The sequence below is a fragment of the Penicillium atrosanguineum genome (assembly GCF_028827265.1).
Source record: "Penicillium atrosanguineum strain IBT 20685 chromosome Unknown utg000007l_segment0_segment0, whole genome shotgun sequence".
In the NCBI taxonomy this organism is placed as follows: domain Eukaryota; kingdom Fungi; phylum Ascomycota; class Eurotiomycetes; order Eurotiales; family Aspergillaceae; genus Penicillium; species Penicillium atrosanguineum.
The window spans coordinates 2,588,876-2,607,310 of NW_026623139.1; the positions used below are offsets into that span (position 1 = coordinate 2,588,876).

The 18,435-nt window shown below is 48.2% G+C and overlaps 9 protein-coding genes across 9 annotated transcripts; 4 read left to right on the plus strand and 5 right to left on the minus strand.

The window, feature by feature from the left end:
- Window positions 1-431: 431 nt before the first annotated feature.
- N7443_009168 (MFS transporter) lies at window positions 432-1,838 on the minus strand (the record flags this gene model as incomplete). Its single annotated transcript, XM_056889224.1, has 1 exon — window positions 432-1,838. The coding sequence occupies one exon, from the start codon at window positions 1,836-1,838 to the stop codon at window positions 432-434; it is 1,407 nt and encodes a 468-aa protein (XP_056738526.1).
- A 766-nt stretch (window positions 1,839-2,604) lies between these two features.
- zrfD (putative plasma membrane zinc ion transporter) lies at window positions 2,605-4,433 on the plus strand (the record flags this gene model as incomplete). The annotated part of the gene is made up of 4 exons (XM_056889225.1): window positions 2,605-2,860; window positions 2,913-3,971; window positions 4,026-4,125; window positions 4,175-4,433. The coding sequence occupies 4 exons, from the start codon at window positions 2,605-2,607 to the stop codon at window positions 4,431-4,433; spliced, it is 1,674 nt and encodes a 557-aa protein (XP_056738527.1).
- A 382-nt stretch (window positions 4,434-4,815) lies between these two features.
- On the plus strand, window positions 4,816-6,378 carry N7443_009170 (MFS transporter; the record flags this gene model as incomplete). The annotated part of the gene is made up of 1 exon (XM_056889226.1): window positions 4,816-6,378. One exon carries the CDS (start codon window positions 4,816-4,818, stop codon window positions 6,376-6,378), a length of 1,563 nt encoding a protein of 520 aa, XP_056738528.1.
- An 827-nt stretch (window positions 6,379-7,205) lies between these two features.
- On the minus strand, window positions 7,206-7,595 carry N7443_009171 (tetratricopeptide repeat protein; the record flags this gene model as incomplete). The annotated part of the gene is made up of 2 exons (XM_056889227.1): window positions 7,206-7,479; window positions 7,567-7,595. 2 exons carry the CDS (start codon window positions 7,593-7,595, stop codon window positions 7,206-7,208), a joined length of 303 nt encoding a protein of 100 aa, XP_056738529.1.
- A 264-nt stretch (window positions 7,596-7,859) lies between these two features.
- Window positions 7,860-9,127, minus strand: N7443_009172 (aldo/keto reductase; the record flags this gene model as incomplete). Its single annotated transcript, XM_056889228.1, has 4 exons — window positions 7,860-8,366; window positions 8,425-8,784; window positions 8,838-8,988; window positions 9,087-9,127. 4 exons carry the CDS (start codon window positions 9,125-9,127, stop codon window positions 7,860-7,862), a joined length of 1,059 nt encoding a protein of 352 aa, XP_056738530.1.
- A 2,132-nt stretch (window positions 9,128-11,259) lies between these two features.
- On the plus strand, window positions 11,260-12,304 carry N7443_009173 (uncharacterized protein; the record flags this gene model as incomplete). The annotated part of the gene is made up of 2 exons (XM_056889229.1): window positions 11,260-11,361; window positions 11,414-12,304. Coding segments are annotated over 2 exons (993 nt in total), but the record flags the coding sequence as incomplete, so codon positions are not given.
- Window positions 12,305-12,397: 93 nt separating this feature from the next.
- Window positions 12,398-13,495, minus strand: N7443_009174 (adenosine deaminase family protein; the record flags this gene model as incomplete). The annotated part of the gene is made up of 1 exon (XM_056889230.1): window positions 12,398-13,495. One exon carries the CDS (start codon window positions 13,493-13,495, stop codon window positions 12,398-12,400), a length of 1,098 nt encoding a protein of 365 aa, XP_056738532.1.
- Window positions 13,496-13,940: 445 nt separating this feature from the next.
- On the plus strand, window positions 13,941-15,577 carry N7443_009175 (CTP synthase; the record flags this gene model as incomplete). The annotated part of the gene is made up of 3 exons (XM_056889231.1): window positions 13,941-14,138; window positions 14,188-14,496; window positions 14,552-15,577. The coding sequence occupies 3 exons, from the start codon at window positions 13,941-13,943 to the stop codon at window positions 15,575-15,577; spliced, it is 1,533 nt and encodes a 510-aa protein (XP_056738533.1).
- A 649-nt stretch (window positions 15,578-16,226) lies between these two features.
- N7443_009176 (FAD dependent oxidoreductase) lies at window positions 16,227-16,943 on the minus strand (the record flags this gene model as incomplete). The annotated part of the gene is made up of 1 exon (XM_056889232.1): window positions 16,227-16,943. One exon carries the CDS (start codon window positions 16,941-16,943, stop codon window positions 16,227-16,229), a length of 717 nt encoding a protein of 238 aa, XP_056738534.1.
- Window positions 16,944-18,435: the final 1,492 nt, after the last annotated feature.

The following is an 18,435-nucleotide window of genomic DNA, read 5'->3' on the forward strand; positions in this document are numbered from 1 at the left end:
TTTATTTACATTCATTGCTGTTCTTGTTACTCTTTTGGTCCGATTCTCTTTCTATGTTCTTCCGCCTTTGGATCTGAGGTCTGGATTGGTCTTCTACTTGATGATTATGCTTTCGAATACAGAAGGTGCCTGGGGTTCTGACACTTACGGGTGCTTAGATAATTCAAATTCTCTCGATTGCATGCAAATATGGAAGGGCGGCATCAGATGGAGGATGATTAGGTTTGCTTTTCTGTGATTGCTCTCCTCTGCCAAGACATGTGGCAGCGGAAATGAGCTGTAAAATGTGTACATAGCTTCTAATTCACACGCTGAAGCTGATTTTATCTTCACCTCAATCTCTTCCTATACCACTGACCAGGGCAGTATCCAACTTCATACCGTACTTATCCCGGTGTTAACCTCTGGCACGTATTTGGCCTTTAGTTCTATCATGGTTCAGAAACAGTGACTGAGTCTGGACCCTCATCCTCCAAATTTACAGGCTCGCTCAATATCCAACCGCCCATGAAGAGCAAGATCGGGATACCCGACACCATAGCCATCAACCCCAACGCCCAACTCATCGTTCCCCAGCCAGCTTCCTGACGAATGAAGCCAGCAAAGAAGGGTCCGACAAGATTGCCAGCAGAGAATCCCATACTCGTCAAGCCGAAAGCCAACGCCGTAGCTCCACCAGCACCGAAAGCACCAGGTCTCTGCCGTTCCTTTTCCTCCACAATATTGAATACCTCTACATCAAGAGGGGGTAATGCCACAGACAAACACAGGCCAATGCCACCAAGAAGAGCGCATAGTACGATCTTGTCATGCATAGAATTGTCCGTCACAAGTTGAAGAAGGACGAGTAGGGGCGTCATTATGAAGAACGCCCCGGCGGTAATATAGCGAGCCGATCGTGGGAACTTGTCGATGATATACCCAGTCACCGGATCAAAGACATGGGGAACAATAAGTGGGATGAAGATCAATCCCTGGCCACTTTGCTGCCACTGGAACGCTCCTTGCACGAACAACGGGAGGACACTGTCGAAGGAAGATAGAAAGAGTGCAACGACGAAGTTTCCCCAAAGGGCTGCCATGAGACGCGACGAGCTTATAAGGAAGCCCATGCGCTCAAGGACACCTCTAGGAGGCGAGTCCGTCGGAGCTCCCGTCTCAACCGGCGCAGGCACGAGTGGCCTCATTTCCGGCGCAAGCCATTTGATTGCATCCTTCCTCTCAATCAACATAAATCGCAGCAAGATATCGAGCCCAATCAATCCAAAGGCAAGACCGAAGACAGAGTAGTACCCGCACTTCTCATAAAGAACACCTCCAAGGAGCGGTCCAGCAAGTGTTCCAACACTGGCAGCCATCGACATGTACCCAATAGCTTGGCCAAGGCCATTTCGACCAACAGCATCAGCCATCAGCGCAATCCCAACAATCCAAACGACTGCACCCGCAGCTCCCTGGAATAACCTTCCAGCAATCCAGAATCCAATAGTTGATCCGACACATAGCAAGCCTGTTGCTGCGGCCAGTGCAGTCAGACCAAAAAGGTAAGGCCATTTCCGTGATTCAGCCCGATCGGTGATGTATCCGACAATCGGGGAGAAAGCGAGCATAGATGCTGAGAACAAAGCGAGAAGAACTGATGTCCATGCTTGTATTTTTTCAGGAGGGACGCCAACTCGTTCTTTCAACGCGGTTGGTGTCACTGGCACAATCAGACCATACATGAAGATATCTGTGGCGAGGGCGAAGGAGACGACGAATGTGATGAACCATTTTGAAGACCTTAGTTCCACAAACCTGGGCCGTGTGGCCTGGTCTGATGATTTAAACAACCCCATCGCTGCGGTGGGCGTTCATATCACTTTAGGATTTTGACGAGGACACGAAGGTATGTGTAAATAGGATGCACAGGTAGCAGAAGTGAAATTTGAAAAGCGTGGGAGTTGCGGAAAGGGTGATTAGGAAAACTCTTGTTAAGTTCGACGCTTATATTTCAATGTGGATGTGAGGGATCGGACGTAAATTGGCCACCGAGCTCCAGCTCCACGGCCCGAGAACGCGCATCGAACGTCGATCCGCTTTGGGCTTTGCGCTACGCCACTTCGAGTGCCCGACTCCACCTCTCATCGATCACCTAGATTTATGCTCTGGTCAACCTGACTATGAAGGTTGATATGATTAATCACGATGATTTTCTTCAGCAGAATAATGTTCATGTGGCATGGTTTTCTGACTAATTTCCTTCTTGGGCTTCAATATTCGCGCATCCGATGCAATTGGCAGCGATGTTAACGCTCTTAAGCATCCGCACTCCACTACCACACTGCTAGATTACTTAAATCTTCAGCACGAACCGTACAAGCATCGAATCATGTGTGTCTCTTCTCGATAGAATCTCAATGGCGAATCGCGGCGGAACCTGAGGGTCCGCTGCCAAGCAACTTAGCTCAGAGTCCACCTCATGCCAAGCCAGAGGAATTGATGCTGCCTTGGGGTTTATGGTTAGAAATTCTCGCTGGTCGCTCAAGCTGTGAATTCTTCCAATACATCAGAAAGATAAAGTTCAAGAACTATTAACGAACACTCAACAACAACCTTGGCGCCATGAATTGCCCTTCCCGGACTGACGATACTCTGCTGCACGATGAGTGGAACCAAAATCCGCCGCGCCTCGCCCCTGATCTGACCACTCGTCAAGATTTCAATGGGCTCGCGAATAGTCGTGAGAATAAGGATGAAGGAAAGGGACTTACCGGGCGGAATGGGAGTTTGAGTTTCGCTTATGTGCCGCCTATAGAGAAATCCGATACGGGGATGTACCCCGACAGCGCGGGGCGCGGGGCGTCCCTGACCTTGTCAGGTATGATCATAATACGTACGAAAGTAACATTTGATGGTTGACTATAGAGCAGGACACCTCGCGCCCACGAAGGCCGGCATCCAAGTTGCCCCAAATCAAAACCACGTCTACCCATCGTACCAAAGCATCAAGGATTGGGCATTGTGGCTCTGCTCGGTGCTCTGTGTCTCAGTCTTCATTTCTTCTACCAAACTGGGTAGTTATTTTACACCAAAAAAACATATCCTCGTTGAACAGTCCATCGAAAAACAGTACACCGCGCCAGTGAAACGATCAAGGTGTGCAAATGGGGGCGTGGACGGCGATGAGTACAACCTCTCTTTGCATGTCGCAGCACTCTTTATCATCTTGGGTACATCAACTGTAGCCTGTGCATTCCCTATCCTCGCGACTCGATTCCCACGGTTGCATATCCCGGCCTCATTCCTATTTTTCGTCAGCCATTTTGGAACCGGAGTTCTGATCGCCACGGCGTTTGTCCATCTTCTTCCAACAGCGTTCACTTCCCTTGGTGATCCTTGCTTATCTAATTTCTGGACGAACGACTACCAGGCTATGCCAGGTGCTATTGCACTGGGCGGCATATTTCTTGTTACCGTTATTGAGATGGTTTTTAGTCCCGCCCAGAATATTTGTCGTGGAGGCAAACAACGTGAGGCTCGGCAAGAACCTTCCCTTCGTCATGAAACACAACCTGGGAACACAACGAAGGAGTCGAATTATTCCAATCAGCTTCAGTCTCAAACTCCAAATTCGCTTGGGCTAGAAGCAAGACCTCATCTGCGAGATATGGGGCCACTGATTGGAAGATCATCGAGTATCAGCAGGGCTATAAACCGCATTGGAGAAGGCTCTGAAGAGATCGTTCGAGTTGCATCTGCTCCCGAGATCCAAACCCATCATAGAGAGGAAAATGGATCAGTCCAGCCCGATGCTGAGCGCCACGAAGATCATTCAGACTTGACTCCAGACCAGAAACAGAAGAAAGAGACAATGCAGGTCTATCTTCTCGAGATGGGCATTCTGTTCCACAGTGTGTTCATCGGCATGTCCCTAAGTGTCTCAGTCGGTAACGAGTTTGTGATTCTCTTGATTGCAATCGTCTTTCATCGTGAGCCCTTAATATGCTTGCATCTATCATAATCCGACTGACCGGAGTTTTCAGAAACCTTCGAAGGCCTAGCACTGGGATCACGAATTGCCTCCCTCCCCTGGTCTGAAAAACAACTCCAGCCATGGATCATGTCATTCGCATATGGCTGCACGTATGTCGACTTCAAACTCATACAGAGCCAGAGGCTAATATCTATATAGGACACCCATTGGCCAGGCGATAGGCCTCGCAACACATACGCTGTACAGCCCTGACTCGGAGGTTGGCTTGCTTCTAGTTGGCATCATGAATGCCATTTCTGCCGGCCTGTTGATTTTCGCTTCGCTTGTGGAGTTGATGTCGGAAGACTTCCTCAGCGACGAAAGTTGGCGTGTTCTCTATGGGAGACGGAGAGTTTATGCTTGTATCCTGGTGTTCCTTGGAGCATTCTGTATGAGTATTGTTGGTGCGTGGGCTTAGAATACCGTATTTTTCAGGCGTGCCATTTGCCATTTTCAGTCCTTGATTGCGGACCGAATGGCCTGGTTCGTCCGCTGGTGGCCTGTTATCCGTGCTAAAGATACCAATAGCTCCCATCTCATGGGAAGTACAGAAAGATGGACTGTGTTCACCGAGTGAACAAAACAGACGGTTTCATATATTACCATACACGACCCACAACTGCTTGAAAGTTTCGGTACTGTAATGTAAAAGTTGTCGGGTTTAACTAATTCCGATGAGCTATCGTCCGGGCCTCTGGACCCGGGATATTGGACATGTAAGAGTAATCATTCAAAAGTAGAAGGGCACCCCACTCCTACTCTTGACCGATACAGAAAGGACTCGGCTTCTCTGTCAAGACATGGTCGCCATCACACCGGGTGCAGACAGGCACCACATTGGCCGGGAGAGTGCTAGCTCCGGCCGTGAGGAAATCGATCCCGTTGATGAGACTACAGCTCTCCTGGGGTCTGGCACCGTTACAACTGGCGATGTGCGCAAGTCGGATCAATTGAATGCATTAACGGAGTCGGATGGCTATCTTTCCGACAGTGAGGAGGAGGAGAAGCCCCTGCCTAAAACCCAGGTCCTGCTGCTGTGCTACGCTCGAGTGATTGAGCCTATGGCCTTCTTCTCCATCTTCCCCTATGTCAATCAGATGATCCAGGATAATGGAGGTATTGCAGATTCAGATGTTGGTTTCTACAGTGGACTCATTGAATCGTTATTTTCCCTGACCCAGGCTATTGTCATGATCTTCTGGGGTCGAATGGCTGATCGTCTCGGGCGCAAGCCGGTCTTGGTCTTCTCATTGATTGGTGTTACTTTGGCCACGGGACTCTTTGGTATGGCGAAGTCTATTCCGCAGATGATCATGTTGAGGTGCCTTGCTGGCGTCTTTGCCGGATCTATCGTTACTATCCGCACTATGGTGGCTGAACATAGCACGACCAAGACCCAGGCGAGAGCATTCAGCTGGTTCGCTTTCAGTGGGAATCTTGGTATCTTCCTTGGGCCTTTGTTGGGAGGTTCCCTTGCCGATCCGGTAACCCAGTACCCGGGTGTTTTTGGAGGCCGCTTCTTCAAGAACTACCCGTATGCGCTCTCAAGTCTGGTGGTGGCGATGATGGGAGCTACCGCAGCCATTTCCACCGCTTTGTTCGTCCAGGAGACTCTGAAAAAGGAGCCTGCTACGGACTCTGATGGTGAGGAGGCAACATCAGACGTGGCCGCTCGGAGGGGCGACCTCTCAACCCGGGAGCTTCTACAATTTCCAAGTGTGGCCGTGGTTCTCTTTATATACGGACACATCATGATGCTCGCCTTCGCCTACACAGCCATTGTCCCTGTCTGGTGGTTCACCCCCGTGCGCCTTGGAGGATGCGGTTTTACACCCCTTCAAATCTCGCTGATGATGGGTCTCAACGGCGCCGCTCAAGCCATGTGGCTCCTGTTGATCTTCCCCATATTGCAGCGAAAGATTGGAACGAAGGGAGTGATTCGCGTCTGTGCGCTTGCCTACCCGATATTCTTCGTATGTTGTCCTCTTTCAAGCGCTCTCCTTCGGATGGACACCGACGTATCCGTCAAGGCTTTCTGGGTGTTTGCTCCGACTGCATTGGCCATTGGCTGTGGAGTTAGTATGAGTTTCACCGCGATTCAGCTCGCCATTAATGACATTTCGCCCTCGCCAAGACTCCTTGGCACGTTGAACGCCCTGGCCTTGACTGGTGTCAGTAGCCTGAGGGCTTTCTGCCCGGCTCTATTCACTACCCTCTTCGCAATTGGGGCGAGGACACAGTTGTTAGGTGGCTATGCTATCTGGGTGCTCCTGATCGCACTTGCGTCCGGTTTGTCTGTCTCCGCGAGATACCTGCCAGAGCCCAAAGAGGCCCGCAAGCGCCGTAGTGAACGGGAGAGATGATTTGTTCTCATTGGGCGAACTTTCTAGTACGCAGAAGATCGACTCGGCAAGCTCCTTTGGTTTCCATGGAAGAAGAACAGACTTTTATCCGCAAAATTACAATGTACAAATTTGATGTACCCTCAGTAGCGAAGAGCAAGTTGGTTTTCTAAAAGGAACAGCTATATACTCTGTGACTTCGTACTACACACTTCTATGGTAATCCAGGTCAAGTCAGTCCCAGCGACAGTATACCAAATTGGTTAAAATACATACTGGATGTCGTGTACAAATACATTAAGCAGAAAGGTGTGAAACTGCAACTATATGGCGCGAATATAAACAATTTCACCAGTGTAATGTAAATCACGAGGAGCTTTAAATCAGATAAATCTCGCACATTTCAACAATTTCCCACTTGAAGCCGGCGGTTGGAAACCATTCAATATCTCCATTACCATCCTGGTCACCGTAGCGTTTCTGATATTCATTTTCCGTGCCAGCGTGTAATGGTATGACAACGACAGATGAATCCCATCAGGACTCAATAGAAGATTAGCTCTAATCGTAATGTGAACCATTGATCAAGAATATCTTCACCGTTCATTCAATTAGACGGGCAATCCACCATCGGGGCAGATGGTGAGACCGGGCTTTGTCTTCCAAGCGGGAACACACCCATCTTCCGCCTCAGGCATAGATGAGGTGACGGCAACCCTAAAGGGACTATAAGAGGCAATAATACCAGCAAACTTGAAGCTGACCGTTTTGAGTGAGATGAGAGGAATTATGGATACAGGTAGGGGATTATGAAGCCACTTCACGTTTCCCGTGTTTATCCAGTAAGTCTAAAGAATATCGAGACTGGTCACTGGTTTGGGATATGATGTATACGTCCAATCACCTCTGTCTATCCTTCTAGTACCTGTTGATACATCGTTTTTGCCTTTTTCATACTTCCCTTGGAAAAAGAGCACATTGTCAAGGTTACTGACACTGCTGAGCGTGTCAGGATGCTCGCGTCTAAGCACTTGCTCACTCGCTTTCAGGTCTCGTCGATGTATCGCTTCCGCCTCTGTATATTTCCATTGGCTGCCAAGCACATTGCCAAGGTTACTGACACTGATAAGCGTGTCAGGATGCTCGCGTCCAAGCACCTACTCTCGTGCTTCCAACACCCGTCAATGCATCGCAAGACTTGAACCGGACATTCGTTCACAGGTCGAAGGAGGAGCCATATGGACAAGGTTTCCTAATATTTCAAATGCCGTTGAATGCCACTTTATTAATTGTTTTGCGCGATATGAGAAGACTTCTTAGCAAGGAAGATCTAAGCCATAATAAATGTACATGTACCATGCTCATAGTCAGCATTGCAGTAGATGAGTCGGTCGAACTTATCATGAAACTAGAGCCTCGAATGAGATATGATCATTTCCAGTAAGCTATTTGGCATACGAGAAAACTCGCATCACGATCATATGGCTTTACTCGTCACAAATTTATCTTTCCCCTGGATGGATAGCCTTAGGGACATATGGTTCTTCAAGGTACTGAATCTCTTCCGGCGTCAGCTTGATCTGGACACTCGCAACAGCCTCATCGATGCGATCCTTAGTGTTCAGCCCGACGATAGGGTACTCGCTGGGGTGACTCAGTGACCATGCGATTGCAACTTGTGCCATGCTGATTCCCTTCTTGCCAGCCAATTCTTCCACACGGTCAATAATAGCTTTGTCGGACTCGGACTCGCGGGCACGAACGAAAATACTTAGTCCGACATCGGTGTTTTCGCGCAAGGTAGAGCGAGAAGCCCAAGGTCTGGCGAGGGCTCCACGTGCGATAGGAGACCAAGGGATAAGAGATACGCCGCTGTCAAGGCAGTATGGGATCATTTCACGTTCCTCTTCACGGGCAATAAGATTGTGGTAGTTCTGCATGGAGATAAATTTGTGCCAGCCATTGCGAATGGCAATGTTTTGTAGGGCTTGGAATTCCCAAGCGGCCATCTACAAGAAAGAAAGGTATTAGTGCTTGTTTGTTCAGATTGTTGAGGGTGAAGCATACCGAACTAGCGCCGATGTATCGAACCTTGCCGCTTTCAACTACGTCATTCAGCGCCCTCATGATCTCCTCGCGTGGTACATCACGATCAAGTCGGTGGATTTGAAGCACGTCAATATAGGTTCCCAGTCGCTCTACACTGGCATCAACAGCCTCTAAGATGTGTCTGCGAGAAAGACCGACGCGGTTCAAGAATTCACCCTCATTCTGTCTCCCGGTCGAGAGAGGGGGTGGGAAGTTCCCCTGATCGTCCACACCAAAGAAACATTTGGTCAAAATTACCACTCGAGAACGGGGGATGTTGTATTTCTTCAATGCCTTTCCCACGATTTCTTCGGATCTACCGTAGGAGTACATATCGGCCTGGCAAAAATCTGTTAGAACACGCGTGTTTACTCCCGCATTTCTCTTCTTACAGTATCCCAGGTCCTGATGCCTTTCTTGTAGGCGTGTTCAATAAGTGGAAGAGATTCTTCTTCATTCAGCACCCAGCCCTGCCATTCTGGAGCGCCGTACCCCATGGCACCTAGTATCACCTTTGAGACCTTGAGGCCCGAATCCCCCAGCCTGTGTCATATTGTCATCGCAGGTCAGCAATTGGATCTTTAACAATCTTCGAAAGGCACTTGGGTCAATGTTATCAAGGTGAATGCGGGGAACCTTACCGTGCGTATTCCATTTGTCCGTTAATTGTAGTACTGGTCATCGAGAATTGTGGTAGACTTAGGAAGCTTCAAGGGTCATGAAACACGTAGACGAAAGAAAAATGCAGGTTGAAGGTGAGGGCGAGAAACATCTTTATTCTCACAATAATTCCACCTGGAGTTATCGATGGCAAGCCTGCCACGCCTAGGACGGAGTTAACCGACGTAAGTCCGGACGACCAGTCATACTGAATTATCTCTCGAACAATCTGCGTAAGTGCGGCGAATGAGGAGTCTTGATCTACCAGTTAAGCTCAACGTGAATCCACTTCGTCATAGCAACACTGCCGATCAAATGTTCTGCAACGGAGTTAATCGAAGGCAGCTCCAAGTTAAAGCGGATTTAAAGGCCAACGAATCCGCTATCTGTCTCATACTTGGGCCGAGGTTTGACTCTACTTAGATCCGAGTTGATTCCTTCAAGTTGAGTCTATAAATTGATTAGTTTCGTAAATTCATTCAAAGAAGCATTCGCCCGACCGATGTCATCTGGATGTATCGAGCCTGAAATCGAGTGTTTGAACCGGGGATTATCGTTTGGAATCTATTGTTTTCGGATACTAGAAAAAGATCCCGGTTCAGAATTGCCAACCCATGCCGGATGATGTCGACTAAATGTTGTGCAGAGGCAGTAGGGTTGGAATGGAGGCTATAATTAGTTAATAAAGATGATGAAATAGTCTGCTCATGTAAATGAAGTGGATTCCAGGACATGGTATATAGCATTTGCTTCAATACGGCATCGTTCATTGCTGGCGTCTTTGTCCTGGACTGGGGTGCAGATAATTTCATCGACCATACCGTCATCATGGGACAGCGATTGAGCATCTAATCAACTCTAATTGCCCTTTTGACGGCTGGAGCTGAATATGAAGACGTACGTTAGGGCTTCTATATCATCGGGGTGGAATGGACTTCGATAGTAGCGCAAAGGTGTATTCTGGGCTCCAATTATTCATCACCACTATTTTCGCCATATTGGCATACTTTCAACAGCTAAATAAAGTTACCGGGGGCTCTTTATAACCGTCTTTGCGATCTATATTATCTCAATTGGCTACTCCATCTACACAGGTGTCACTGAGCCCCCTCAGCTGTCGGACAGTAAAAGTGACGATGAACCAGCCACCCTTTATGACAACAAATATGACCAACGGCCACTTACACAGAATAATCTTTCCTAGAATTATCCTCTCCTGGAAAATATAAACACACCACAAGGAACAATAACAAGGACTGGGGATGGCGAAAAGCTCCCGCGACCACTTTATCACCATGTTCTCCAACTTGTTTTCGGATTGCTAGCATTGTCTTTGTCGGGGTATCTTCTTGCCCGCAGCACTGGTGCTATCACCGATTCTCTTCAACTATTAGGAGCTGTCTTTGGCTTGACCGTGATCGCTTTTGCCACCACTCTGTCGGAGAAAGTGATTGCTATACTCAGTGGCTTTCGTGGACACGGAAACATTATTGTTGCTACTACAGCAGGGAGTAATATCCTTTCTGCTAACACTATGTGTTGGTATTATCGCTATGGCGGGAAGCCCTTATGATCGGTCAGATACCTTTGTCCTGTTTGATTTGACGTAAAGGACTGGCAAAAGGCAGCATCGGAACTTCCGGGAAAACGTTTTGTCCTATTCTTCAAGACTAGCAAAAGACTGAGAAGACCGTGGAAATAAAATTCTAGAGCTTTGACGCTCGAAATAATCATGTCCCAAGAGTTTAATTATATTCGAACAGTGGGTAGATGCGGGAGATCGGCGTGGCTTTCTACGTTCGATCGGGAAATTTGTTTGCCGCGGAGGTTCGGTAAGCTGCTTCCAGGCGTAGAAAGGGTTTCCCGCACTTCTAAAACACCAGCTAAACTAAATTAAGATCAACATAACTCTATTGACTTTCTCATACTGAAAGACTTCGGGGGGAGTAGCCTGGCATGTTCATCGCCGTTATTAGTCAATTTAGGTAGGCGGTGTGAAAAGACAGAGCATGTGGAGTTCTTTGATCGCTTCCTTTTCAACTGTCATCGATTCATAGCCATAATTTCATCCTTGGATGAAAGGTGGAACGGATAATGACACGGCCTTATCCTCTCCAGGACGATGTGAGGAAATATAAGTCAGCAATTACAGAGTCGGCAGTTGAACCACTGACGAAATCTGAACCAGCTTCAAAGAAGCGGAGTCTTGACTACATAGTCAAGAGCGGATTGGCCGGAGGACTGGCAGGCTGTGCAGTAAGTAAATTTTTTGATTGTCTCGGAACAAAAATTTAATCACAGATGACAGGCAAAATCACTTGTCGCGCCACTTGATCGCGTCAAGATACTTTTCCAAACATCAACTCCAGAATTTGCTAGGTACTCCGGTAGCTGGGGAGGCTTTGTGTCCGCTATTACGGCCATTAGAGAAAAAGAAGGCTTCCGAGGCCTCTTCAAAGGTCACTCGGCTACATTATTCCAGAAGTTTCCATATGCGGCCATCAACTTCCTTGCATATGAGCAGATTCGAGCAATCATCATCCCGACGCCAGATAAAAAGACCCCATTACGACAACTCTTATCTGGAAGCTTAGCGGGCAGTGCATCGATCTTATTCACTTACCCGCTCGATCTCATTCGAGTTCGATTAGCTATCGAGACTCGATCGCATCGAGTTAGCTGGAAGGATGTTTGTCTTCAGATTTACCACGAACATGATGCGCCCCTACATCCGCAGCGTTTCAAAGCCCTCCTTCCACATATGGGTCTTACCAACTTCTATCGAGGATTTGGCCCTACGATACTCGGAATGATCCCCTATGCGGGTATGTCGTTTTTCACTCACGAGGTCATCGGAGACTGGCTACGTAGCCCAGCGTTCGCACCGTACACAGTTTCAGAGAGCCGATCTTCTAAGCACCCCGGTCGACCACAGCTTGTCACTGTTGCGGAGTTATTCGCAGGCGGCCTTGCTGGTGTAATTGCTCAGACTGCTTCCTACCCATTGGAGGTTCTTCGTCGTCGGATGCAAGTGGGCGGTCATCGTCTCGGGATGGCTCAGACATGTCGCAAGATGTGGTCCGAGAAAGGTTTCCGCGGATTCTATGTTGGAATGACGATTGGTTACATCAAAGTGGTGCCATTGGTCGCGACGAGCTTCTTGGTCTATGAGCGACTCAAGTGGGCCATGGGGATATGAGTCGGATCCCCTTCTCCAGGTTCCTTGGACCTTGCACATACGAAAACTTCTTGCACACTATTTTCTTTCTATAATGGTGGGAACAAATATACTCTATTCATTGATGTCGACATCATCAAACTCTTTGTACAGTTCCCTTTTGACCTGATCCTCGGCCCAGCTCATATCCACCGCGTTTCTCGCCAACTGCACCATCTCATCCTTACTGAACTCACAGAACGTATAGATCTTCTGCATATTCCCATCAATCCAAACATCATGCATCAGGGTCGGGTCATCGCTGTTGATGCAAATTTTGACTCCCCTCTCCCACAGCCTTCGAATTTTGGGAAACAAAACCTCAGTCGCAGTTCTCCGATGATACGCATGGGGACAAAGCGTCAGCCCGATATTTCTATCAAGCAAACCTTGCCACAGCTCCTCTCGATCCTCAGCATCTAGTCCGTGATCGATCCGCTCCGATCCCTGGCCATCGCAGACTTGGAAGATCGCTTCAGTCATGTGAGCATGGGTATCTTTCTGTCCAAAGTCGCAGTGCATAGTGACATGCAACCCATCCGCCCGGGCGAGTGCAAATCCTTCTTCAAAAATCATCGGCGGCCTCTCGTATGCATTGCTTGCGAGACCGACAGCATGAAACAGACCTTTTCCACCTTCAACAGTACCCGCAGCCCACGGCCTCGCCTCGATGTATGCCGCTAACCCCTGCTCTACGGGTTCATCGCGCAAGAAGCACATGATCCAGCGCGACCGAACACCAAACTGCTCCGCTGCATCGCGCTGCGCGTGTAAATAACCATCAAGAACCGCGGATCCAGGCACACCACGACGCGTATGCGCCTGAATGTCAAAGAAAGGTTCGGCGTAGCGGACGTTCATTTCCGCGCAGCGGCGCAGATATGCCATGGCGAGATCATAAAAGTCAGCCTCGGTGCGGAGAACTTCGCATCCTGCGAAGTATGCCTCGAGGAATGTTGGAATGCCAGGCTGGCGGCCGTTCAGTTCGGGTCGGTGGTTTAATGTCACGGCGTACGAAGCCTTGAGATCATCAAATGTGGCATAAGGTAGAGTGATGTTATTGCGTTGGGCTAGCTCCCAGCGTAGAGCTGGCGTGAGGGTACCTTCGATGTGTACATGGAGTTCCACCTTCGGTAGCTGGGCTATGAAGGGGGAGATGGTGAGGCCATTCATGATTCACAATGAAAGTCTATGATGCACTCGAAAGATAACATTCAAAAGTGAAGCATGATAATGAAACAAAAATGACGACCAGATGAGGAGATCCTGCGATCCAGGAACAATCTAAGGCGGCCAGTTCCGCTGCATTACCGACCCATTCGCTTGCACCTTCTTCAAATCCACTACGGGATACAGTAGCGCTCACGGGGAACCTGCCAAGTGCGCCGGTAGCGTTAGCTTAAAGTCTCGGCTTAAGATTTGGCGCCACAAAACTCAACTATGAAAAGTGAAAAGGTCCTTTATCGGCGATAACACGCAGGGGGTACGTGCTTAAGCCAATGTAGGTGCGGGGAAAGATAAGAATTGCACCCACATGCTAATAAGAGGAGCAGAATTCCAATATCCTGAAGAATTAGTGATCGTGAATTTTAAGAAAGTTCCCATAGCTTTCGCCAATATGAGCAACATGGCTGAGGCTAGCACAGCTCCCGAGGAGGCTGCGCTGGAGCAAGGAGCGGATCTCACCCTGGGGAAACGAGTGCTCAGGAAGATCGACAGTCGATTGGTGCCACTGATGTTTATCACCTATATGTTTAATTTCATGGATAAAACTATTTTGTCCAGTGCATCGGTGTTTGGTCTAGCGGATGATACGGTGAGTTCTTCGTAAGACAAGAGAAGCCTTGGGCTAACGTCAACAACAGGGTCTAGTGGGTCAACAGTACAGTTGGGTCTCTTCGGTTTTTTACTTCGGCTACCTGGGATGGTCATACCCAACAACATTGCTCATTGCTCGTCTGCCGATCGGAAAATACTTGACTATCAACACCCTCTTCTGGGGCGCTGTAGTTGCCCTCACTGCCGCATGCACCAACTTCGGTAGTCTCGTGACAGTTCGCTTCTTATTGGGAGTTGCTGAGGCCACTATTACTCCCGCATTCATGTTCATCACGTCGAGTTGGTATACCCGTGATGAGATCCCTACCAGAACGGGAATCTGGTTTGCTGGCAACGTAAGTCCAAATCAATCTCATTGTAGCCTCAGAGCGATTCTCTCACACTTTATAGAGTTTCGGAGGCATTGCTGCCAGCCTTATAGCTTACGGTCTAGGCCATGTAAAAGATCATGTTGGCGCGTGGAAGTGGATGTTCATTACACTCGGTGTCGCAACATTCATTTGGAGCTTCGCAGTCTGGATTCTCTTACCAGACTCGATCTCAAAAGCAAAGTTTCTATCAGAGGAGGAGCGCGAGTTTGCAAACAACAGAGTTCTTATTGCCGGGACAGGAACGACTGAAAAAACGGCATGGAAGTGGGATCAGGTCGTCGAGTGTCTCATGGACCCGAAGACATGGTTTATCTTTGGCCTCGAACTATTGACGCAGATTCCAAATGGTGGCACCCAGAACTTCGCCAATCTCGTCATTGTCTCATTTGGCTTCACAAGCCTACAGTCTACACTGATCAATATCCCTTACTCTGTCATCACGATTGCTACAATTGCCGGAACCGGTTGGCTTGCTGGTCGTTTCCGCCAGTGGAACTGCCTCCTAATTGTGATTGTTGTTCTACCTTGCGTCATTGGAAGCGCAATTATCTACTCCCGTGCCCACGTCGTCCTGGGTGTTCAGCTGTTTGGGTACTTTCTGTTATCAACCGGGCCGGCTGCTATGCCTCTGGCAATGTCTCTGGTGCAATCTAACTACCGTGGTGTCACCAAAAAGATGACCATGACCGCGATGCTATTCCTAGCGTACTGTGCAGGAAATATCTCTGGACCCCAATTCTTCCTCAGCAGTGAGGCACCGACCTATAACACCGCTTTCCGTACTATCATGATATGCTATGCTCTAGCGATATTGTTCGCGTTGGCTCTTCGCTTTTACCTTCAGTGGACGAATGCTCGTCGCATTCGCGAGGAGGGCTTTGAGGGAAGTGCTGGAAATGCTGGTGCCGTTGGTAATGGGAAAGTGCTAGATGTCGATGGCGACTCGAAGAATGTGGTGGACATGGTGAACCAAGTCCGGTTGGTGTCAACTGACTATGAGGATGTTACGGATTGGAAGACACCTGGATTCAGATATCGCTATTGATTTAGACCTGACAATGGGCTTCCCGCGCAGGAGACAATCCGAATAATACATTACCCATATCTTCTACTAAAGGCACACACCTATAGCAATACAAGTCACGATCCTGACCAGAGGCCAGGTATTTTGAACAATTCCAGCCCATTTGAAGTAAGTACAGAAATTACATGAAAATTGTAGTCATCTTCGGATACGCAGTCGGTGCCCGGAAGGCCGTAATATGCCCACTCAGCACATATACCTGTTGTCTCTCATCATAACAACTCGATACGTACCACCTATCATGATAGAATGGCCGTTAAACCAAACGAAGATAGCTTGAGAACGCATGAGCTATCTGTAGCAAATTTCAAAAACTAGGCGCGTAAAACTAGATCAATATCTCTGCCATCTCACGTGCTTTCATTAGAGCCTCCTTTACTTTTACCCTCGTCTCGTGGACCTTTGCAGACTTCCCAGCATCCTTCAACTCTTTATCATCCTCCATATTGTTGCCGTCCCATTCCAGGTGTACGACCAAGACCCCTTTCTCCTCGGGCTTGTCATTATCGCAGCAGATAAACACATTTTTGTGTAACTTCATTCCGTTCGTCCGCCAGCCTCGGCGCTCATCGTCTCGGCAAATCACAGGAAATAGCTGCTTTATTCTCTTCTAAGGCATCTGAAATCGACCCGTTTCCGGATCACCAATAAGGTCAAGCGTCGCTTCCGATGGTTGAACTTCGTCAGTCGAGGGATTGATTAGAGCTGGAAGCGGGAGTGCAGATGCCAATCTAGTACTAAAAACGGCAAAGGCCCACTTGTCGGTTGGCTGGGAGCTGGAGTCGCTACTAGCCTGTTCGGTCGTCTTGGTAAGGCCGTCAGAGGCGTACCGGTCGAGTATATCCTTCGCGGTCTCGTCGCCCATTCTCAAGCTATCGACGGATTGGCCTAATTCGACTTGTACCGGGACTAAACAATGCTCTACTTGCCAGAGGCCGTGAGACATGTATGCGAGAACGAGGATCGCGTTGGGCGACACTTCATCTTTTGAGATAGCAATGAATGAATGAGGATGTGTGGGTACCTGTTTCGATGGTGATGAATCAAAAAGGTCCTGGAGGTGTCTGACAAAGTGCGTGGTGCAAGCGCCGAGATCCTCAAAAGTACCTTCATCGACTGGGCTAAAGATGTCCGGCTTCGCGAGTCGTCCATTTGGCCAATTCAAGATCGCCTTGGTATAGCTCTCAATGGCTTGGTCACAGGCTTCATGAACCATGGCTGTTGTGACACCCTTCAACCCGTACCCGAGTACCTTCCCATCGTCATCGGCATATTGATTTCCCTGATCAAACACGCCACTAGCACCTGGCGGTAGTTCAATGCACATAACTCGTAATTTTGTCCTGCGACACTGAAGCAAACGTTTATGTATATGGTCAAGGACTTCAACCCGGAAGTACAGCCGAGTCCAAAAGGATAAAAATAGTCACTCACTCCTGTACGCAAGCATGTACGTGATGAGATTGCTTCAAGCCTTTTTATGGCGTCACACTCGCACCCCAGGACCCTTGTGATTACTTAATTTAGCGTCATTCGTATCTGAAAACACGGAGGAACGGGTCCACAGAAGGATCCTAGCAGGCGAGCGGCATTTTACCGTCACCTAAATCATCTATAAAAACAGGGTCATTATAACCCTGAAACATCACGTTTTTCTACACAATTTATGTTTGTACTATTTGTACGCAAAATGAGTTGGGTTGGGTTGGGTTTTGGGTTATGCCGGTCATGGCGCAGTCTAGGGCAGATTAACCGTAGTAGGTATAGCGTATTTCAAAAGAAGGGTTGAGGAAGAATCTCTATAAGGAAATAGTAGAACTGATTTGGATCCATCCTGTAAAAAACGCCGATCCTAGTAACTCATGATCTAAAATCTAGCTCAGAATTTTTGATTTTAAAATGGCTGAATGGAGCCTTGGAAGAGATTCTCGATTTCAGAGAGGGCAAATCGAAGTTATTATTCAAACAAGTGTTGAATGCATACGAGAAATACGGCATTACTTAGCTATAGAGATACCATAGGAGGTACGCGGTACTTGATGAGAATTTGAGAGCTTTCATCGTCGGGTATGTCTAATTAGACTACATTTGATCATATCATGCTTCGAAAAATGGCGGAAGACAAAGTAAGAGATACAGTAGAGGTAGGTCGCAGCCTTGGTTTAGGATGTCCAAACTTTGCCAGAAATATCCTTCACGAGTTAGGGCTTTAGTGTGATGGTCAGACTACTTAGTCAAGGGGCCATGGTTGAAACATGGTGTGATCTTCGGCAAGCTGTTAAGAACGGCTCCTATGTCATTTCAAGACATTTTCAAACGTTCCACAGTACATAGCCAGCCTACCTTAGGGCTTGCTCTCCTTCGGCCCAAGCTGCCCGGAGCCACACTGCCGAAACTCATTCAGGGAGTAGAACGATGCTAGTTCGAGGGTGGGGCAATTATTTAGACTGATGGATTAGTTAAGGGGTCTATGGGATAATTAGCGTGCCGGCCCAATTGTCAGCTCATACCAAATAAATACACTCTATCTCCGGTGTGAGTTGCCGGATACTTGAAAAGACAAGCAACATGCAGAAACAGTTGTTGCGTGAGTTACGCAGAGTAGTCATTCTTTGGTAATAGAAAAGTTCGTGGTGACCGATTTCGAATGAGGATCCGGAACGTTTCAGACTTACTCTGTAAATTTATTGAGGGGCTCTCCATAAAAGTGAAACATCGGAAATTCGCCTTTAATCATTTACTTAAAGTCGTCATAAAGGCTGCTGATTTGCGAGAAGGACCTCGTAGGGGTTGAGAAAATAGATATGGCTGGCCCCAGC